Below are 24,506 nucleotides of genomic sequence, written 5' to 3'. Positions count from 1 at the left end.
AGTATACCTAATGGTTTGTCAATTTTATCTTAAAAAATCAGTCCTTTTATTTTTTCTATTCTTTTTCTATTTTCTTATTGATTTATCTATGCTCTATTTTTTTTTCTTATATTCTTGCTTTTCTTAACTTTGGGCTTAGCTTATTATTTCATAGTTTCTTGAGGTATAAAGGTAGGTCGTTTATTGAGGTCTTTCTTCTTTTTAATATAGGAGGTGATAATTACAAATGTAAGATCTAAAACTGGTAATCTCCCAGAAGAAAACATAACTTGAAAGCTTCATAATGTTGATTTTGTCAATGATTTTATGGATACATTACTTAAATCACTAAAGCAAAAATAAGAAAGTGGGGCTACATCAAACTACAAAGCTTATGCATAGCAAATGATACAATACCAGAATGAAAAGCAACCTATAAAATAAGAGAATATATCTGTAAAGTGTATATCTGATGAGGAGTTAATTTTCAAATATGTGAGGAATTCATACAACTCAGTAGCAAAACAAAAAGCAAAACAAAACAAAACAATACAATACAAAAAGCAAATACCTCAAATAAAAAGTGTGCAAAGGACTTGAATAGACTTTTATCGAAAAAAAATACAAAAGACCAACAAATATATGAAAAGATGATGCTCAATATCACCATCATGAAATTGCAAATCAAAATCCTACTGTTATATTACCTCACATCTGCTAGAATGGCTATTAACAAAATTATCAAAAAGAAAAAAAAAGATACATTTTGGTGACAACATAGATAAAAGGAAATCCTTATACACTGTGGATGTAAATGTAAAATTGTACAGCCAATGTGTAAAACAGTATGAAGATTTCTCAAAAAGATAAAAAAAAATAAATTTAACTTATACCCAAGAGTCCAATGTCTTTTTAAAGATTATCAAAATAATTAAACCATAGTGTCAAAAATACCTGCACTCCCATGTTTATTGCAGTGTAATTCACAATATTCAAGATATGGAAACAATTACAATGCCATTTTTTGGATAAATGGAAAATGAAAATGTACTATATTATATACAATGCAATGTTATTTAATTAAAAAATGAATAAAGCCCTACTATTAGTTACAGCATGGATGGTCCTAGACGACATTATGGGAAGTGTAATAAGTCAGTCACAGAAAGAAAAATACTAACTAATTCTACTATTATGAGGTATCTAAAATAGTCCAACTCAGAAGGGGAAAATAAAATGGTGATTTCTAGAGAATAAAGAGCTGATTGGAGGTGATAGGTATGTTTATTAGTTCAATTGTAGTGAGAGTACCATGAATGTACGCATATATCCAAACTCAGCAAAAGGTATCCATTATATATGTGCAGTATTTCGTAAAAAATGTATCAAAATTAAATAAAACTAAATGAGAGAGAAAATGTGGTTATCAAGCAAACTACCACTTTGAGCTACTGGAACTCAACCACCAGAGAATTATTTTTTTTAACTTTATAATTTTAATTCCAGAATATTTAACATACAGGGTTATATTTATTTCATGCATACAATATACTGGTTCAACAATTCTATACATTATTCAGTGCTCATCATGACAAAGTGTACCCATTGATCCTCAGCTGCTATTGCACCCTTCACTCCACCCACCTCCCCTCTGGTAACCATCAGCTTGTTTTCTATAGCTAAGAGTCTGTTTCTTAGTTTGCTTTTTTTTTTTTTTTCATTTGTTGATTTTGTTGTTGTAGTTGTTTCTTCCAAGATTTTATTTTAACTCAAGTTAGTTAACATATAGTGTGGTATTGGTTTCAGGAGAGAATTTAGCGGATTCTTCACTTACATATAACATCCAGTTCTCATCACAAGTGCCCTCCTTAATATACATCACCCATTTATTCTATCCCCCCCCACACACACCTCCCCTCCAACAACCTTCAGTTTGTTCTCTATAGTTAACAGTTTCTTCTGATTTTATCCTATTTCTGTTTTTATCTTATTTTATTTTCCTTCCCTGTCCCTATATCTATCTCCCTTGTTTCTTAAATTCCACACATGAATGAAATCATATGGTATTTTTCTTTCTCCGACTGACTTATTTCACTTGGCAAGATATCTTCTGGATCTATCCACATTATTGCAAATGGCAAGATTTCATTTTTTTTTTTTATTCCTGAGCAATACTCTATTTATCCATTCATCGGTCAATGGACATTTGGGCTCTTTCCATATGAGTGGAATAATATATTATTTGTCTTTCTCCAACTTATTTATTTCATTTAACACTATAGTCTCAAGCTCCATCCATGTTGTTTCAAATGGAAAGTTTCATTCTTTTTTTATGACATAATAATATTTAATTGTGTATATACACCACAAGTTCTTTATCCATTCATCTATTGATGGACACTTTGCTACTTCCATAATCTGGCTATTGTAAATAATGGTGCAATAAACACAGTGGTGTATATATCTCTTTGAACGAGTGCTTTTGTTTTTTGGGTAAATATCCAGTGGTGCAATTATTAGATAATAGGGTAGTTCTATTTTTTTTTTTTTTTTTTTTTTTTACATTTTGAGGAAACTCCATACTGTTTTCTATAGTGGCTGCATTACTTTCCATTCCTACCAACAGTGCATGAGGGTTCCTTTTTATGCACATCATCACCAATACTTATTTTTTCGTCTTGCTGATTTTCCCCATTCTGACAGGTGTAAGGTGATATACTATTGTAGTTTTAATTTGCATTTCCCTGATGATCAGTGATGTTGAGCATATTTTCATCTGTCTGTTGGTCATCTGTATTTACAATTTGCAGAAATTTTTTTGCACAAATATTTGCACAAATATTTGCACAAATATTTACAATTTGCAGAAATGCCTGTCCATGTCTTCTGCCCATTTTAATTGAATTATTTCTTGTTTGGTGTTGAGTTGTATCAGTTCTTTATATATTTTGGATATTCATCCTTTATTGGATATGCCATTTGCAAATATATCCTCTTATTCAGTAGGTTACCTTTCAGTTTTGCTGATTGTTTCTTTCACTGTTCAAAAGCTTTTTATTTTGATATAGTTTCAATGTTTTATTTTTGCTTTGTTTCCATTGCTTCAGGAGACATATCTAGAAAAATATTCCTGTGGCAAATGTCAGAGAAATTACAGCCTGTGTTATCTTGTAAGATATTTATACTTTCAGGTCTCACATAGAGGTTTTTAATCTATTTTGAGCTTATTTTTGTGTGTAGTGAAAGGAAGTGGTGTAGTTTCATTCTTTTGCATGCACCTGTCCAATTTTGCCAATACCATTTGTGAAAGAGACCATCATTTTCCCATTGTATATTTATTTCTCCTTTCTCAAAGATTAATTTCCCATGTAATTGTGGGTTTATATCTTCATTTTCAATTCTATTTCATTGATCTAAGTGTCTATTTTTATGCCAATACAATACTGTTTGGATTGCTACAGCTTAATAGTATAACTGAAAGACTGGAATTGTGATACCTACAGTACTGTTTTTCTTTTTCATGATTTCTTTTGTTATTTGAAGTCTTTTCTGGTTATATACAAGTTTTATAATTATTTTAGTTCTGTGAAAAAATGTTGTTGGAATTTTGAAAGGGACATTATTAAATCTGTAGCTTGCTTTAGGTTGTATAGATATTGTAACAATTTTAGTTCTTCCAATCCATGAGCATGGCATGCCTTTTTTTTTCTTTTATCATCTTGAATTTCTTTCACCAATTTTATACTTTTCCAGATTCCAAATATTTTACTTATTTGGTCAAGTTTATTCTTAGATGTTTTCTTTTTTTTTTTTGGTGCAATTATAAATTGGATTGTTTTCTTAATTTCATTTTCTGCTGCCTCATTATTTAAGTATAGGAATGCAGCTGATTTCCGTTCATTGATTTTGTATAGTGTGATTTGTCTGAATTCATTTATCAATTTGAGTAGTTTTTTCATGGAGTCTTTCAGGGTTTCTCTATATAGCATCACAGCATCTGCAAATAGTGAAGGTTTTACTTCTTCTTTACCAATTTTATATTTTTATTTTATTTTATTTTTCAGATTCTTATGACTAGGATTTCAAGTACTTTGTTGAATAAAAGGGGTAAAAGTGTACATCCTTGTCTTGTTCTTGATTGTAGGGGGAAAGTTCTGGGTTTTTCACCATTGAGTATGATATTATCTGTTGGTTCATCATATAAGGCCTTTATTACATTGAAGAATTTTCCCTCTACAATATGTGGTTGAAAGTTTTAAACATTTATGGGTATTGTACTTTGTCAAATGCTTTCTCTGGATCTATTGAAATAATTATATGGTTCTTACATTTTCTTTTATCATTGTGATGTATCACATTGATTGATTTCCAAATATTGAACCATACTTGCAACCCCGTAGTAAATCCCACTTGATCATGGTGAGTACTCATTAATGTATTGTTGGATTTGGTTTGCTAGTTTTGTGAGGATTTTGTGTCTATGCTCATCATAGATATCAACCTAAAATTTTTTGTTTGTTTGTTTGTTTGTTTTGTTTTGTTTTGTGGTGCTATATTTATCTCATTTTAATATCAGGTAAAACTGAACTCATTGAATGCATTTGATAGCTTTCCTTTCTCGTATTTTTTGAATAGTTTGAGAAGGATAGATACTAACTCTTCTTTAAATGTTTGATACAATTAACCTGTGATTCTGTCTGATCCTGAATATTTGTTGTTGGGAGGTTTTTTGTTTGTTTGTTTGTTTCTGAGTCAATTTAATTGTGAGTAATTTGTTCAAATTTTCTATTTCTTTCTGCTTCTTTTTGTAGCTTATGTTTTTAGGAATTTGTCCATTTCTTCCTCCATATTTTCCAATTTATTGGCATTTAATTTGTCACAATATTCCCTGGTAATATTTTGCATTTTTGTGGTGTTGGTTGATATTTCTCCTCATTCATTTGAATTATTTGAATCCTCTCTCTGTCTCTCTCTGTCTCTCTCTCTCTCTTTCTCTCTCTCTCTCTGTCTCTCTCTCTGTCTCTCTTTATTTTGTTTTATGAGTCTGGCCAGAGGTGTATCAATTTTATTGATCTTTTCAAAGAACCAGTTGCTGGTTTCTTTGATCTGTTCTAATGTTTCTTGTTTTTTGTTTTGTTTTGTTTTCATTTCTATTGTTTTAAATTTCTATATCATTTATTTTTTTCTATTTTTGATTATTTTGTTCCTTCTACTGGATTTGGGTTTGATTTGTTCTTCCTTTTGTAGGTCAAGTAAGTGCAAGGTATGTTGCTTACTTACGACTCTTGTTACTTTTTGAGGTAGGTCCTTATTGCTATTAATTTCCCTCTGATAAATACTTTTGCTACTTCCCAAATATTTCGGACCATTTTCTTTACATTTTCATTTGTTTTCATGTATTTTTTTTATTTCTTCTTTAATTTTTTGGTTGACTCGTTCATTGTTTACTACAATGTTATTCAATCTTCTTGTATTTGTGGTCTTTCCAATTTTTTTTATTGTTTTTTTCTAGATTTTTAGTGTTATGTTCAGAAAAAATGTATGGTATTATTTCAATAGTTTTGTGCTCACTGGCAGTTTTGCATGGCCTAATATATGATCTATTCTGGAGAATGTTTCATGTGAAGTTGGAAAGAATGTGTATTTTATTGTGTTAGGGTGGAATTTCTGAATATGTCTGCTAAATTCATTTTGTCTAATGTGTCTTTGTTAAGCTACTGTTGATTTTCTGTTTGGATAATCTGTCCATTGATGTATGTAAAGTGTTAAAGTACTCTATTAGTGTTGTATTGCTATTGATTATTTCCTTTGTTTGTTAATCTTTTATATATTTCCGTGTTATCATATTGAGTTCATCAATATTTACAATTGTTATATCTTCTTGTCAGATTGTCCCCTTTATTATTATAAAATGCCTTTCTGTGTCTCTTGTTACAGTCTTTATTTTAAACTATATTTTGCATGATGCAAATATTGTTACCTTGGCTTTCTTTGATATCTGTTTGCATGACAAAATGTTTCCCCTTCCCCTCAATTTCAGTCAGCATGTTTCTTTAGGTTTGAAATGACTTTTTGTAGGCAGCTTATAGATTGTCCTTATTTGTTTATCCACTGTGTCACATTATGTCTTCTGGTTGGACCATTTACTTTATTTACATTCACAGAAATTATTGATAGATATGCATTTATTACTAATTTGTTACTTGTTTTATTTGTTTTTGTAGTTTTTTCCTGATCCATTCTACCCTTGTTCTTTTCAAGGTTTGTTGACTTTCTTTAGTAATATACTTGCATTCTTTTCTCTTTATGTTTGCATATTACTGGTTTTTCATTTGTGGATAACATTAGCTTTGTATATACTATCTTCTGCATATGGCAGTCTATATTAAGTTGATGATTACTTAAGTTTGAACCCATTCTTTACTCCTCTCCCTCCCTCCCAAGTTGAAGGTATATGGTGTCATATTTTGTATATTTTTTGTTTTATGAATAATTAGTCCCTTGACTGATTTTATTTTAATAAATGTTTATTCACTTTTGAGAGAGAGAACATGAGCAGGGGAGAGGCAGAGAGAAGGGCGACAGAAGATCCAAATCAGACTGCACTGATAGCAGTGAGCCCAATGTGGGGCTTGAACTCACAAATTGTGAGATTATGACCTAACCAAAAGTTGGACACTCAACCAACTAAGCCACCCAGGCATTCCATCTTTTGACTGATTAAAAAAAAAAACCAAAACCTTATTTTTAACGTTCCTGTGTTTTTTACTTTTCATATCTCATTTATGACCTTTCCTTTCCACTCAAAGTGTCTCCTTTAATATTTCTGATAGGGGTGGCTTAATGGTCATAAACTCATTTGGATTTTGTTTGTATGATAAAGTATTTATATCTTCTTCTATTCTGGATGATAGTCTTGCTTAATAGAATATTCTTAGCTGCAAATTTTCTCCTTGCAGCACTTTGAATATATTATACCCCTCCTTTCTGGCCTGAAAAGTTTCTGCTGAAAAATCTGCTGATAGCCTTATGGGGTTTCCCTTGGATACAATTGTCTTGTGTTTTCTTGCTGCTTTTAATTTTTTTTTTCCTTTTCACTGTTTTTCCATTTTGAATATTATATGTCTTGGTATGGTCCCTTTTTGGCTGATTTTGTTGGGGGATCTCTGTGTCTCCTTCATCTGAATATCTGTTCCTTTACCCTGGTTAGGGAAGTTTTTGGCTAATATTTCTTCAATTTAATTTTGAGCTCCCTTTTCCCTCTCTTCTTTTGCTGAGATCCTTATAATATAAATGCTATTATGCTTGATAGATTCACTGAGTTGCTTAAGACCATTCTCAATTTTCATATTTTTTCCTCTCATTTGTTAAGCTTGGTAATTTTCCATTACTCTTGTTTTCCAGATCACTATTTTTTTTATGTTTCATCTAGACTCCTGTTTATTACATCAAGTGATTTTTTTTTAAATTTTATTTATTGCTCTGATTGGTTTGTTTTTATCTCTTCATTAAGAGTCTCACTAATGTCCTCCACTTTTTTCTCCAAGTCCACTGAGTATCTTCATTATCATTACTTTAAATTCTTTATCTATTTCACCCATGTCTCTTGCTGTGGTTTAGTCCTGAAAGATCACAGAAACAATGGAAATAATCAGTGAGAGTAAGAGCTGATTCTTCCAAAAATATAAGCTAGACTAAGAAAAAAAGAGAAAACCCTAAAATATGGGAAATGAAAGAGGACACATTATAACTGACTTTATAGAAATATATATAATCATAAGAGATACCACGAACAATTGTATGCCAGCAAAGTACATAACATAGAAGACATAAATCCACTTCTAGAAATACACAACCTACCAAAACTGAATCAGAAAGAAATAAAAAATCTGAACAGACTAATAATTTTTTTTACAAGAAGTAGGAGTTGCTGGTGGCCATGAATAAGGAGGGGCAGTGTCAAGATTCTTATGAGTACAGAGTCCACAATTTGTCCAAGGACCATGATTAGAGTTTTATTTGATTCCACAGCTCTCTGAAATGAGCTGCTCTAGCCACTATGTCTTCAGATTCATCCATAATAAATGTAGTAAACCTCACTTCTTGAAAATGTGGATCTCCTGGAAGCCAGGGAGCTTGAACTTGACCTGTATAGGACCTCAGTCTCATGCTCCTTGTTCTACATCTTCCTGTAGATGGACACGGTGACATGGTTAATGTGGACCTTCACCACTGTGCCCTAGGGATTTCCAACAGTACCCTGCATATCTGTCTATAGCCAGTCAGCCCCAGCACAGGACATTTTGTTGATACAGATGATGTGGAAGGGGTAGAGAGCTACACTGGGATATGAAAAACATCTTTCCCACTACTTTTCTCAATGTACCTGCTGTAAACAAATGCAGGCAGCCTCCAGGGCTTCATAGGACAGTTGCACATATTCATCTAACACCCTGTGGTCACATAGTGGGAACTCATTGGGAACTTTTGCCTTCTTCTGCCCCAGGTCAAAAATGCAGAAATTAGTATAAGGGACACCTCTACAGAAGTGAGACTTTGGATATGGCTTGTTCTTATAATATTGATAATACCAGGTAGGGCAGAAACCCATGGCAACACCAGGATCTTCAGTGGTGCACCAAGGAAAAGAGCAAGAGATTTAATCAGTAATCAATTCACAAAACTCCATGGACAGATGGCTTTATTAGAGACTTCTATCAAACATTTAAAGTAGAATTTGTACCATTCCTCCCCCAAATCTTCCAAAATACAAAGAAGGAGGGAATACTTCCAAATACATTATAAGAAGACAACATTACTTTGAAACCAAACCCAGATAATGATATAACAAGAAAAAGAAAACTAACAAACATATACATCTGATGAATATAGTGCAAAAGTTCTAAGCACAATATTAGCAAACCAAATTCAAGAACACATTAAAAGTATTGTAATCCACGACCAAGTAGTATTTATCCCTAGGATATAAGGATGATGCAATATATAAAATTCAATAAATGTAATACACCACATCAATATAATGAAAGATAAAAGTCACCTGCACATCTCAATAGATCCAGAAAAAAACATTTGAAAAAATACATAACATTTTGTGTAGAAATCCTTAGCAGATCAGGTATGGAAGGAACATAACACAAAAAAGACCATATACACCAAACCTACAGCTACATTATACTCAATTGATAAAAATTGAAAGCATTTCTTGTAAGACCAGGAAAAAGATAAGGGTTCCCACTTTTACTGCTCTTATTCAATGTAGCATTGGGAGACTAACTAGAGCAATATGGCATGAAAAAGAAATAAAATTATCCAAATCAGAAAGGAAAAAGTAAAACTGTTTCTAGTTTCTGATGACATGATCTAGTATAGATAAAACCTGAAGGATTAACCAAAAAATGGAATTAATGACTTCAATAAAGTGATAAAATACAATATTAACATAAAAAATTCATGGCAATTATTTTCACTAATGATGAAGCATCTCAAAAAAATAAAATAAAAGTATCCCGATCACAATATTCTCGAAAACAATAAAATGTTTAAGAATAAATTTAACTAGTGGAATGAGAGATGTACAATGAAAACTACAATATTTTGTGGGGCTCCTGAGTGGCTGAGTTGGTTAAGTGTCTGACTCTTTATTTCAGTTTAGACCATGATCAAGCTCTGTATTGGGCTCTGTGCTTAGGTCTCTTGGGATTCTCTGTCTTCCTCTTTCTCTGCCCCTCCCTTACTTTCACTCTCTGGCTCTCAAAAAATCAAAACAAAACAAAACAAAACTACAGTGTTTTGCTTAAAGAAATTGAAGAAGACACAAGCAAATGGAAAGACATCTCATATTCACACACTAGAGTAAATATTGTTAAAATTACCATACTACACAAAGCCACCTACAGACTCAAGAAAATTTCCATCAAAATAACCAAAGATTTTCTTCACAGAAGTAGAAGAAACAATTCTAATATGTATGTTGAACCACAAAAGACCATAAATAATCAAGGCAACCTTGAGAAAAAACAGAACAAAATCAGAGACGTCATATTTCCTGATTTCAAAGTATGCTACAAAGTCATAATGATAATAAAAATCAAAAATAATTAAATAAATGGAAAAATATTTCATGCTTATGGATAGAAAGACTAAAGACTACCAAGAATTCAGTTCTTCCCACTTAATATATATATTATAGAGAGAGGGAGGCTCATTCAAAAGATTTTGCACAGGTAAAATATCCAGTGTAGCCAACACAATATTGAAAGAAAAAGAACAAACTTACTTGCTTTCTAGACTTACTATAAAGCTGCAGTAATAAAGACAGTGTGGTATTAGCAAAAGAGTAGACAAATAGATCAATGGAATAGAATAGAGAACCCGGAAAGAGACCATTATATGTATTATCACCTGATCTTTGACAGAGGAGCAAAGACAATTCAATGAAATGAACATAATCTCCTATAAACAAATATGGGTAAAACAATAAGACCTCCAGTTGACATCCACATGCAAAGTAATAATGACAATAATAATAATAATAATCCTGTGAAGATTCTTTGCCCTTCACAAAAATTAACCCCAAATGGATCATAGCAGTAAATCTAAAATATAAAATTGTAAAAACTTCTGGAAGATAACATAGGAAAAAACTTTATGGTCTTGGGTATAGCAATGATCTTTTAGATACAACACCAAAGGCACAATCCATTATAGAGACATAAGTAATAATTGATAATCTGGACTTCATTAAAATTAAAACTTCTGTACAAAAGATAGTATCAAAAGAATTAGAATACAGACCACAGATTGAAAGAATATACTTGCAAAGACATGTCTAATAAAGGACACCATGTACCATGATTTGTCTTCCTATTACCCAGTGTAGAGGGGGCAAGAATCTTTCTGGGTCCCTTGGAATGTGGTGGTAGATTCCACTCCTTGCATAGAGGCACTTTTGTTCCTAAATGGATGCTGAATTTTAATTGTTAAAAAAGAGACACATTATGATGCCATGATACTAACATAATTGGAAAACAACCACAAACTTAGTGAATTTTGTGGTTACTTTGTATCACTAACAATCATAAAAATATATTTTCATACAATTATCTTCTTGTAAAGTAAATTACAATATAAGTAAGATATCACAATCTCATTTTGTCAAACTCAGAGAGTCTTTGATTGTGCCCTCTATCCCTGTAAATTATTGTTACCACCTTTAATCATTAGTCATTTCCTTGTTTGGAAAGTACATTATATGGTTACCTTACATAAAAGCTGATAAGATTTCCTTTTGGTAATTATTTTTTAACTTTTTTATTGTCTTTCATCATTGTTATCCACAAGCCGTATGAAATTATTGTTTTACTGAGATATGAGTCATGTTCAGACAAGGTTGCATGTGGGCTACTACATGCATTTACTTATGAATATACATATGTATGTGCATGTGTGAGTGTGTGTTGTTTGGGGTACTGTTAAAAGATATCAGGATTAATCTTACAAAAATTGACTCTATCTTTCTAATTCCTTAGACATAGTTTTTAATTAGTACACATATTGAACCTCAGGAGGACCAACTTTTGTTATCCTTCTTAAACTTCACCCCATTATCAGTGTTTGCTCTCCAAGGAAAAGTTACTGATTAAAAGTTGAAGCCCCATTAATAAATCCCCAGAAGCTTTACTAGAACTGAAAGGCATGGACAATACAACAATCTACCTTATTACAGAGTCTTGAGTTCTAAGCTATTTTCATATACTCCATTAAGTTATATTCTATATTAAGAAGAGATGATATTAATAGCCAGAAACTACCCTACAAGCAGTACATGGCAACACAAAAGAAACTCACCCCAAACGCGTAAAGATAGAGATTTTAGCAGTCTTTTTGTAAGAAATATTGACAGAGATGCTACAGGTCGTTCCAAAATATATTTGTGGCACATGTATGTAAAGAAACAGAACAAAACACTTTGTAAACTCACTGTCTTGAATGCTAGAACTATACTTGATTTTCTAAGAACTTACTACATTTTTTTGCAGGGAAACCTTTCCTTGTAACCTATTCATAGCTGCATAATAAATATTTTATTTTTCTGTTTTTATTTTTTTGTTGTTGTTTTTTGTTATTGTAATATAATTTATTCTCAAACTGGTTTCCAGACAATACCCAGTGCTCATCCCAACAAGTGCCCTCCTCAATACCCATCACCAACTTTCCCCTTTCCTCCCCACCCCCCATCAACCCTCAGTTTGTTCTCTATATTGAAGAATCTCTTATGGTTTGCCTCCCTCCATCTCTGTAACTTTTTCCCCTTCCCCTCCCCCATGGTCTTCTGTTAAGTTTCTCAGGATCCACATATGAGTGAAAACATATGTAATCTGTCTTTCTCTGCCTGGTTTATTTCACTTAGCTAATACGCTCCAGTTCCATCCATATTGCTACAAATGGCCAGATTTCATTCTTTCTCATTGCCAAGTAGTATCACATTGTATATATAAACCACATCTTCTTTATCCATTCGTCAGTTGATGGACATTTAGGCTCTTTCCATAATTTGGTTATTGTTGAATGTGCTGCTATAAACATTGGGGTACATGTGCCCCTGTGCATCAGCATTCCTATATCCCTTGGGTAAATTCCTAGCAGTACAAGTGTTGGTTCATAAGGTAGTCTTATTTTAATTTTTTGAGAACCTCCACACTGTTTTCCAGAGTGGCTGCACCAGTTCGCATTCCCACCAACAGTGCAAGAGGGTTTCTGTTTCTCCACATCCTCGCCAGCATCTGTTGTTTCCTGAGTTGTTCATTTTATCCTCTCTAACTGGTGTGAGGTGGTACATCAGTGTTGCTTTGATTTGTACTTCCCTGATTAAGAGTGACTTTGAAGATCAATTCATGTGTCTGTTGGCCATCTGGATGTCTTCTTTGCAAAAGTTTCTATTCATGTCTTCTGCCCAATTCTTCACTGGATTATTTGTTGTTTGGGTGTGGAGTTGGTGAGTTCTTTATAGATTTTGGATACTAGCCCTTTGTCTGATATGTCATTTGCAAATATATTTTCCCATTCTGTTTGTTGCCTTTTAGTTTTGTTGATTGTTTCCTTTGCAGTGCAGATGCTTTTTATCTTCATGAGGTCCCAATAGTTCATTTTTGCTTTTAATTGCCTTGCCTTTGGAGATAAGTCAAGTAAGAAATTGCTGGGGTGGAGGTCAGAGTTTTTTTGTTTTTTTGGGGTTTTTTTCCTGCTTTCTCCTTTAGGGTTTTGATGGTTTCCTGTCTCACATTCAGGTCCTTTATCAATTTTAAGTTTGTTTTTGTGAATGGTGTAAGAAAGTAGTCTGGTTTCATTCTTCTGCATGTTGCTGTCCAGTTATCCCAGCACCATTTGCTAAAGAAACTGTCTTTTTTCCATTGGATACTCTTTCCTTCTTTGTCAAAGATTAGTTGGCTATGCATTTGTGGGTCCAATTCTGGGGTCTGTATTCTATTCCATTGGTCTGTGTCTGTTTTTGTGCCAATACCATACTGTCTTGATAATTACAGCTTTGTAGGAGAGGCTAAAGTGTGGGATTGTGATGCCTCCCAAATTGGTTTTCTTCTTCAATATACTTTGGCCATTCAAGGTCTTTTTTAGTTCCATAGAAATTTTAGGATTGTTTGTTCTAGCTTTGAGAAGAATGCTGGTGCAATTTTGATTGAGATTGCTTTGAATGTGTAGATTATTTTGGGTCATATTGACATTTTAACAATGCTTATTTTTCCAATCCATAAGCATGTAATATTTTCTATTTCTTTGTGTCTTCTTCAATTCATTTCATAAGTTTTCAGCATACAGACCTTTTATATCTTTGCTTAGGTTTATTCCTAGGTATTTTATGGTTCTTGGTGCAATTGTAAATGTGATCAGTTTCTTTAGTTCTCTCTCTGTTGCTTCATTATTGGTGTATAAAAATGCAACTGATTTCTGTACATTGATTTTGTATCCTGAGACACTTGAATTGATGTATCAGTTATAGCAGTCTTTTGGTGGACTCTGTTGGGTTTTCTATGTAGAGTATCATGTCGTCTGTGAAAAGTGAAAGTTTGTCTTCTTCTTTGCCAATTTTCATGCTTTATTTTGATTTTATTTGTCTGATTGCTGATGCTAAGACTCCAACATTATGTTGAACAACAGTGGTGACAGTGGACATCCCTGTCATGTTCCTGATCTCAGGGGGAAAGCTCTAATTTTTCCCCATTGAAGATGATATCAGTTGTGGGATTTTCATAAATGACTTTTATGATGGTAAAGTATGTTAATTCTATACCAACTTTCTTGATGGCTTTTATTAAGAAAGGATGCTGTATTTTGCCAAATGCTTTTCCTGCATCTATTGACAGGCTGATATGGTTCTTATCATTTCTTTTATTAATGTGATGTATTACATTGATTGATTTGTGAATGTTGAACCAGCTCTGCATCCCAGGAATGAATCACACTTCATCATTGTGAATAATTCTTTTCATATGCTGTTGAATTAGATTTGCTAGTATCTTGTTGAGAATTTTTGCATCCATATTCATCAGGGATATTAGTCTGTAGTTCTCCCTCTTTTTAATTTAATTTAATTTAATTTAATTTAATTTAATTTTAATTTTATTTATTTTTTAAATTTTATTATTATTATTATTATTATTATTAATTATTTTTGCTGAGTCTCTGTGTGGTTTGGGAATAAATGTAATACTGGCTTCACAGAATGAGTATGGAAGTTTTCCTTCCCTTTCCTTTTTTTGGAACAGCTTGAGAAGGATAGGTATTATCTCTGCTTTAAATGTCTGGTAGAATTCCCCAGGCAATCCATCTGGTCCAGGACTCTTATTTGTTGGGAGATTTTTGATAACTGATTCAATTTCTTCGCTGGTTACTGGTCTATTCAAGTTTTCTATTTCTTCCTGTTTGAGTTTTAAAGTGCGTGGGTGCTTAGGAATTTGTCCATTTATTCCATGTTGTCCAGTTTGTTGGCATATACTTTATCATTTTATTCCCTGGTAATTGCTTGTATTTCTGAGAGATTGGTTTTAATAATTCCATTTTCATTCATGATTTTATCTAGTTAGGTCCTCTCTCTTTTATTTCTGAGAAGCCTGCCTAGAAGTTTACCAATTTTGTTTATTTTCCAAAGAAAAACACAACTCTTAGTTTCATTCATCTGTTCTACTGTGTTTTTTTTTATTCCATATTGTTTATTTCTGTTCTGATCTTTATTATTTCTCTTCTTCTGCTGGATTTGGGGTGTCTTCGCTGTTCTTAATTCCTTTAGGCATGCTGTTGGATTTTGTATTTGCTATTTTTCTTGTTTCTTGAGATAGGCCTGGATTGCAATGTATTTTCCTATTGGGATTGTCTTTGCTGCATCCCAAAGGGTTTGGATAGTTGTATTTTCAGTTTCATTTGTTTCAATATATGTTTTAATTTCTTCTCTAATTTCCTGGTTGTCCCATCAGTTCTTTAGTAGGATGTTCTTTAACCTCCATGCTTTTGAAGTTTTCCATACTTTTTCCTGTGGTTGATTTCAAGTTTCATAGCATTTTGATCTGAAAGTATGCATAGTATGATCTTAATTCTTTTATATTTATTGAGGCCTTTTTGTGACCCACTATGTGATCTATCTTGGAGAATGTTGCATGTGCACTCGAGAAGAAAGTAAATTCTTCTGCTTCAGGATGTAGAGTTCTAAATATATCTATCAAGTCCGTCTGGTCCAATGTATCATTCAGAGCCATTGTTTCTTTACTTATTTTCTGTCTAGATTATCTGTCCATTGTTGTAAGTGGAATATTGAAGTCCCCTGCAATTATCACATTCTTACCAATAAGATTGCTTATGTTTGTGATTCATTGTTTTATATATTTTTGTGCTTCTGAAATCAGTGCATAGACATTTATAATTGTTAGCTTCTCCTGATGGATATATCCTGTAATTATGATACAATGCCCTTCTTCACCTCTTGTTACAGCCTTTCATTTAAAGTCTAGTTTGTCCAAAATAACTATGGTTACTACAGCTTTCTTTTGACTTCCAGTAACATGTTAGATAGTTCTCCATCCCCTCACTTTCAATCTGAAGGTGTCTTCAGGTCTAAAATGGGTCTCTTGTAGACAGAAAATAGATATATCTTGCTTTTTACCATTCTTATACCCTGTGTCTTTTTATTGGAGTATTTAGTCCATTTACATTCGGTGTTATTACTGAGAGATATTGATTTAGAGTCATTGTGTTATCTGTAGGTTTCATGCTTGTAGTGATGTCTCTGATACTTTGTGGTCTTTGCAGCATTTCACTTGCAGTGTTCCCCTTAGAATCTCTTGTAGGGCTGGTTTAGTGGTGATGAACTCCTTCAGTTTTTGTTTGGGAAAACCTTTATCTCTCCTTCTATTCTGAATGACAGGTTTGCTGTATAAAGGATTCTTGGCTGCATATTTTTCCTGTATATCACATTGAAGATTTTCTATAATTCATTTCTGGCCTGACTAGTTTAGTAGATAGGTCTGCTACTGCCCTTATGTGTCTACCTTTGTATGTTAAGGCACATTTGTCTCTAGCTGCTTTCAGAATTCTTTGTTTATCCTTGTATTTTGCCAGTTTCACTATGATGTGTCATGTAGAAGATTGATTCAAGTTACATCTGAAGGTATTTCCCTGTGCCTCTTGGATTTCATTGTCTGTTTTCTTCCCCAGATGGGGGAAGTTCTCAGCTATGATTTGTTCAAGTATACCTTCAGCCCCTTTCTCTCTCTTTTCTTCTTCTGGAATTCCTATGATACGGATATTGTTCTGTTTGATAGAGTCACTTAGTTCTCTTATTCTCCCCTCATGATCCTGGGTTGTTTTTATCTTTCTTTTCCTCAGCATCCTTTTGTTCCCATCATTTTATCGTCTAATTCACCTATTCTCTCCTCTGCCTTTCCAATCCATGTTGTGTCCACCTCCATTTTATTTTGCATCTCATTTGTTTTGCATTTTTTTATTTCATCATGACTATTTTTTCAGTTCCTTTATTTCTACAGATATAGATTCTCTGCTGTCTTCTATGGCTTTTTAATTGCTAGCAATTAATCTTATGACTATTATTCTAAATTCTTGCTCAGCTTAATGCTCATATCTGTTTTTATCAATTCTTTAGGTTTCACTTCTTCCTGGAATTTCTTTCTTGAGGAGAATTCTTATGTTTTATCCTTTGAGCTAGTTTTATGTCCCTAATAAGTTTTTTAAATCTTATTATGTTCTTTGCAACTATGAAAATTGCTATATTAAATGGGCACGGGGTCATACACGTCCAGGGCCTGGCCCTTCAGGAGTTTTTTTTTTTTTTTTGAGAGTATTGCTCTCTGTTGTTGTGACTTTAGTTATTTTATTTCCCTACTCATAATGATGTTTTGACCCCTCCACCAGTTGTGCTTTGATTTATTCCTTGAAGTACCCCTGAAAATGAAAATCAACAGACAAACAAACAGGAAACAAAAACATGCAAATACACAGACAAATAAAACAAGCAAACAAACAAGCAAAAATCCAAAATCAAAAAACTAGGAACACCAGCTACCTGTAAAGAACAGGTGGAGGTGGTGCTGATGGAAGAACACATATAAAAAGAGAAATGGCAGGGCAGGGAATAAGAAAACAAAATAACAACAACAACAACAACAAAAACAAAAACACCAATGACTGGGGCAGAGAGACTAAATGGCTTAATCCAGAGAGAGAGAGAAAGGAAAATAAAGAAGGATTTTGGGAAAACAAACAAAGATAAAGTTACCCAGACTGAGAAATATAGGACTTGATTGCTCAAAATTGAGAGGAAGGAAAGAAGGAGGTGTAGAACATATATGAAGAGAATGGATTAAATATGTCTGCTTTAACAAATCAACAACCAAAGTAAGCAGCCTAGAGGATGGAAGAGATAAGGAGAAGATGAATAATATACCTAAATAATAAGAACTATCCTAGAATTAATCCAGGAAATGCAGCAGCACTGGAGAAGGGGGCTGTCTGGTGCCTCAGCATCTATCCTGCTCTAGTAGACAGGCAGTTACCTGGCAAAGAGGGGTGTGGTTTGGTGTAGGCTGGTGCTGTCTCCACTGTGAGCCCTGCGTACTGATCCCTGAGGCCCCACATTGGTGGTGGTGGGGATAAAAATGGTGATGGACTAGTCTCTTATCCATGGACCCGATGGACTCCATTCAAGTTGTCCTCGCTGTACCTTGGGTGCAGATGTTGCAGACTGTCTCGCTCCACCCTTGCCCTGGCACTTGGCTGGGATTCAAACTCCCACTCCGTGCACCCCTGCACTGTGGAAGCTCTTCTTTATGCTGCCCAATATGTGGCCCTGGCTGGTTTTGTCCTGTGCCGCAGCACTTCAGGGAGGTGACTGCTTTCTCTCACTGTGGACTGTGCTCTGACTTACCACTGAACCCAGGGGTGCTCCCCTCATCCCCAGGTGTGGGAACAGGGCAGCCGGCCCTAGTCCAAAGAAATTCCCACAGTTAGAGATGAGATCTCTCTCTGTCCCAGTCAGAGGCTTTCCTCATGTCTAGATACAGTCTTTTGCTTCCACAGCTGTTCTTTCTCTTCCCTTTGTCTCTCTGCAGAAGGGATCCCTTCTCTTCCATTCCTATGCACCCCATTTTATTTCCCCCAGTTCGCAATCACCCACCTGTAACCCATCAGTTTGTCTCAGTGTCTCCCTGTTAGACTCAGCCTCTTTTCCTCCCAGACTCTCAGGGCTCAAAGTCCTTTGGCTTAAGCCCTTCTTTGAGAAATGTGGAAAGTATGGATCACCCTACTTCTCCACCATGCTTGGATCACCCTACTTCTCCACCATGCTGGCCTTCTATTTTTCTTTTTTTTAATTATGTGTGCAGAAAATAATGTTTAAGTGACTTTAAATTGTGTTATCATGTGCTCTAATCCTAGACTGTGCTATTTGTTTTAATCTTTTAAATTTATTTTGTATTTAAAAAAATAATGTTTATTTATATTTAAGAAGAGAGAGAGAGAGAGAGAAACAGAAAGAATACAAGCTGGGAAGGGGAAGAGAGAGGGAGGCAGAATCTGAAGCAGACTCCAAGCTCTGAGCTATCAGCATAGAGACAAACTCAAGGCTCAAATTCATGAGCCATGAGATCATGACCTGAGCCAAAGTTGCATGCTTATCCGAATGAGCTGCCCAGATGTGCCCATGTGCTTTTTTTTTTTTAATGATCACACTCTCCATGTAAATAGAAAATGAAAGACATGATATTTGGGGTAAATAAGGTAGACATTATATGAAATGAGGAATTATCCATTAAAAAATAGTAGGATAAGAAAATCCATCAGTTGAATATAATTTTATTTTTTCAATTTTTTTACTATGAATATACATAATCATTTTACAGTTTAATTTCAATTGGTCAAATACAGTTATAAAATATAACACATGGGAAATAAAAATAGCATTGTCCATAAATTTATGTAGGGAATCTTACATATAAAATCATATTATAATGTACAATTAGAGAAAAAAAAATGACATTTCATTCAACAAATAGAGACTACACAGGAACTTGGCATTAAGGGAAGAAAATGAAAAATGCTAACACTTCCTGTATTTATACAAAGAAATATTCAAATTCAAAAACCATGAAATTTTGCCATTTGCAACATCGTGGTTGGAACTACAGTGTATCATGCTAAGTGAAATAGCCAGAGAAAGACAAATATCATATGATTTTATTCATATGTGGAATTTAAGAAACAAAACAAGGAAACTTGGGTGGCTCAGTCAGTTAAGCATCCAACTTCAGCTCAGGTCAGGATCTCGTGGTTCATGAATTTGAGCCCCGCCCATGTCATGCTATTTGTTGACAGCTCAGAGCCTGTAGCCTGATTCGGTTTCTGTGTCTCCCTCTCTCTCTGCCCCACTTCCACTAGTACTCTGTCTCTCTCTCAAAAATAAACATTATAAATTTAAAAAATAAATAAACACAGATGGGGATGCTTGGGTGACTCAGTCGGTTGAGTGTCTGACTTCAGCTCAGGTCATGATCTCACAGCTCATGGGTTCGAGACCCACATCAGGCTCTGTGCTGACAGGTCAGAGCCTGGAGCCTGCTTTGGATTTTGTGTCTTCCTCTCTGCCCCTAATCCGCTCGCATTCTGTCTCTGTCTCTCTCAAAAATAAATAAACATTAAAAAAAATACAGATGAACAGGTAAAACAAACAAATAAAATAGGGTAAGGGAAGGGGGAAAAAGAAAAACAAAGAGGATTCAAACCATAAGATGCAAATGCAGAGAACAAACTGGGTTGCAGGATGGCATGTGCGTGAGAGGATGGATTAAGTGGGTGATGAGTATTAAGGAAGGCACTTGGGATGAGCACTGGATATTATATGTAAATGATGAAACACTAAGTTCTACTCTTGAAACCAATACTACGCTATATGTTAACTAACTTGAATTTAAATGAAGAAAAACATTTAAAATTTTTTTTTAAAAATGCATATATGCTTTGAGGACAGTGTAGAGTTCAACCAAGACACCACGAACTATTTTCACTGAGTTTTTGGTGTGTGTGTGTGTGTGTTGCTCACTCTGCAATTCCATTTAAATTTTCTCTTTTTGACATGTACACTTGGTAAATTCTCATTTTTCATGGCTCAACATAAGTGACTTTTAACAAAGAAGTTTTTCTGTTGGTCTTTCAGTTCACTAGGACTTTCTTTCCCTGTGCTGCAGTTAGAAGTCAGCATGTACTTTCTGATGAGTTAGATTATGAGGTTTCTATGGAGACTCAATATTCTTTGCATAGTGTAAATAAATTACTTAATGGCCATCAAAAAAAACATGAGGAAATAAAATAAAACTTGCAATAAAATTTCAGGTTTAAAGTTTTGGATCAAAGAAGGTAGAATTTACAGCAAAGTACTTTTCCAAAGAAGACATCTAGATAGCCAACAGACACATGAAAAGATGCTCAACATCATTCATCATCACGGAAATACAAATCAAAGCCACACTGAGATACTACTTCACACCAGTCAGAGTGGCTAAAATTAACCACTCAAGAAACAGATGTTGGGAAGGATGTAGGGAAATGGGAACCCTCTTTCACTGTTGGTGAGAATGCAAACTGGTGCAGCCACTCTGGAAAACAGTGTGTATGTTCCTCAAAAAATTAAAAAAATAGATCTACCCTCTGACCCAGCAATAGCAGTGTTATGAATTTACCCAAGTGATACAAGAGTGCTGATGCATAGGGGTACTTGTACCCCAATGTTTATAGCAGGACTTTCAACAATAGCCAAATTATGGAAACAGTCTAAATGTCCATCAACTGGCAAATGGATGAAGAAGATGTGGTTTATATATACGATGGAACACTACTTGGCAATGAGAAAGAATGGAATCTTGCCACTTGTAGCAACGTGGATGGAACTGGAGCATATTTTGCTAAGTGAAATAAGTCAGGCAGAGAAAGGCAGATACCATATGTTTTCACTTACATGTGGATCCTGAGAAACTTAACAGAAGACTATGGGGGAGGGTAGGGAGAAATAAAGTTACAGAGAGGGAAGAAGGCAAACCATGAGAAACTGCTAAATACAGAGAACAGGCTGAGGGTTTATGAGGGGGGTTGGGGAGAGGGAGAAATGGGTGGTGGGCATTGAGGAGGGCACTTTTTGCGATGGGCATTGGGTGTTGCATATAAGTGATACATCATGGGAAACTACCCACAAAACCAAGAGCACACTGTGTACACTGTATGTTAGGCAACTTGACAATAAATTGTATTTAAAAAAAAGAAAGAATGATGGAGAAAGTGACGATTGATTTAAATTCTGCTATACTCATCTTAAATTCATGTCTGGAAAAGGCATTACTTAAGAAATTACATAAGTTTTAAGGAATGTCATGACACATTCAAAACACTAGAATTTGATAGAAGTATCAGGAATTATCATTTACAGATAAAGAGCTGAATCATATGTTGCAATAACTGGGAAACATCCAGAAACTGTGAATTTAAAAAAAAAAGGAAAGGAAATGAAAGGAAAGAAAAAAAAAATTACACTGAAGTTTCATTATTTGTTTAATTTGTTTATATTTACTAAATCATAAAAATATTATCTAACATTAGTGAAATGGTGTTTTGAAGTAGACAGAGATTGAATAAAGTAAATAAAGAGGATGCTATGGGGGTGCCTGGGTGGCTCAGTTGGTTGGGCATCCAACTTTGGCTCAGGTCATGATCTCACAGTTCATGGGTTTGAGCCCCATGTCAGCCTCTGTGCTGACAGCCCAGAACCTGGAGCCTGCTTAAGATTCTGTGTCTCCCTCTCTCTATTCCCCTCCCCCACTCTCACTCTGTCTCTCTGTCTCTCAAAACTAAATAAACATTAATTTTTTTAAAAAGAATGCTATGACATTTGATTAATAAAGAAAAAAATTATATTTTACAGTTATTGAATTTTAAAATATAGAGGCTATGTGAAAATGTAGAATCTGAAAAGCTGCCTTGAAATTTTAATTTCACTTTTCTCACAAGTTAGACTTGCATGTTGTAAAATAATGTATCATTATGTAGCAATATTTAATACAAGTAAAATTCATTAACAGTCATGAAAAAGAGGGTCACAATTGTGACTGTCAGAAATGAATGATATATTTTCAATAATTGTAACATAGAGTCACACAAAATTGTAATTAAGTTTTTAATGTCAGTTTTTAACAAGTATATCAATATATAAAAATTCTGTTTACTGGAATCTCAAGAAAGCATCATTTGCCTTGAGACTCTGGCCATCTTTCTAAGACTCTGTTCAAAGCCCCATTCACTTCCTTGTTCCTCAGACTATAGATTAGTGGGTTCAAAGCAGGATTGATGACAGCATAGAAAAGGGAAATCAATTTATCACCCTCAGCTGAATATAGAGATTTAGGTCTCATGTACATGAATATACCTGTCCCATAATAAATGGTAACCACAGTGAGATGGGAGCTGCAGGTAGAGAAAGCCTTTTTCCTTCCCTCTGTTGAGTGCATCCTCATCACAGCAACCAGTATGCGTAGGTAAGAGAGAGTAATTAGGAAGAAGGGGAGCAAGAGGGTACCAGATGCACCTATAACCATCATTGTCTCCTGCAGAGATGTATCAGCACAGAACATATGAAGAAGAACAGGTACTTCACAAAAAATATGGTCAACAATATAAGGGCCACATAAGGGAAGTATGGTGAAGTAGAGGGGCACCACTGAAGCAAAGAAACTGATGGTCCATGCTCCCAGAATGAGCTGCACACACATAGACCAGTTCATAATAAGCAGGTATCGCAGAGGGTCACAAATGGCCACATAACGGTCCAGAGCCATGATTGCCAAAATAATGCATTCAGCTGCTCCCATCAACAGGGAGATATAGGTCTGGGCAAGACAGAATTCATAAGAGATAACTTTCTTAGAGGCAAGGAGGTTGGAGAGCATCTTGGGGACCACAGTTGTGGTGTAAAATATGTTCACAAAGGCCAAGTGGCAGAGGAAAAAATACATGGGTGTCTGGAGACAGGAATCAATTACCACTAAAATGATAAGAGCTATGTTTCCAAAGAGATTGACCAGGTAGACCACAGAGAAGAGGAAGAAGAGGGGAATCTCAGCTTGAGGGTGATTTGAAAACCCAACAAGAACCAACTCGGTGATGGTGCTGAAATTTTTCTGAGCCATGTTGAGTGATGATGTGAGCAGAAGAAATATCCTTTGAGAATAAACAATTATGGTGAAAAAACAAAGACACACCAATACTTTAACATTATCAATATACTATTGCAGGGTGTGTATTTAATAACTTAAGGACTAAATTATCCTGGTTTTGAAAACTTCCTTACATTCATGCATTGATAAAGTAAGTTTGAAAAATTATTTCATATGTTATAATAAAACATGTTTCCATTCTAACTCCAAAAAAATCATTAACACAAAAACATAAACATGTGCACACAGATACAAACACACACATACAAATTATGGATAAATTTTTGGTTGCTCCTGTACAGACATGGCTTACATGTACAGACCAAGTTTTTAAGAAGTGCTGACTTTTTACCTTAACATTGACTATTTGGAATATGGAAGCTTATAACAGGACCTTTCATAATTTTCTGAGATGATTGTCAAAATGTGAAACAACCATTTTAAGATATCCTAGATGAAGTCAGAGGACTTTAGTGAGTTTGTTAAACTCATTAATGTAGCAAAGATGAATATAGAATTTAGATAACTTGATTGTAATCCCCACATGCTGGTCACTGTTCACGTTTCCAATGCAGAGATGAGAGCCTCACTTGGCTTTACACAACTTTTCATTACAAGAATATGTTACGTAGGCTTCAAGGTTTAGATAAAAATAAAGGCACATATTAGTATAGACTTACTCGTAATTCAAACTTCAACACAATGAAACAAAATTATATGCCTTTGGCATGAGAA

At 34.3% G+C, this 24,506-nt stretch overlaps 1 protein-coding gene and 1 pseudogene across 1 annotated transcript; both read right to left on the bottom strand.

Moving 5' to 3' along the window:
- Nucleotides 1–7,994: 7,994 nt before the first annotated feature.
- Nucleotides 7,995–8,590, bottom strand: LOC125163902 (60S ribosomal protein L10-like; annotated as a pseudogene).
- Nucleotides 8,591–22,802: 14,212 nt separating this feature from the next.
- On the bottom strand, nt 22,803–23,744 carry LOC125163896 (olfactory receptor 2A12-like). Its single transcript, XM_047856182.1, has one exon. It carries the CDS (start codon nt 23,742–23,744, stop codon nt 22,803–22,805), a length of 942 nt encoding a protein of 313 aa, XP_047712138.1.
- Between the last annotated feature and the right edge of the window lie 762 nt (nt 23,745–24,506).

Source organism: Prionailurus viverrinus, chromosome A1 (genome assembly GCF_022837055.1).
Source record: "Prionailurus viverrinus isolate Anna chromosome A1, UM_Priviv_1.0, whole genome shotgun sequence".
Lineage (NCBI taxonomy): Eukaryota > Metazoa > Chordata > Mammalia > Carnivora > Felidae > Prionailurus > Prionailurus viverrinus.
The sequence above is the reverse complement of the archived record's forward strand: the minus strand, read 5'-3'. Positions and strand labels throughout refer to the sequence as shown.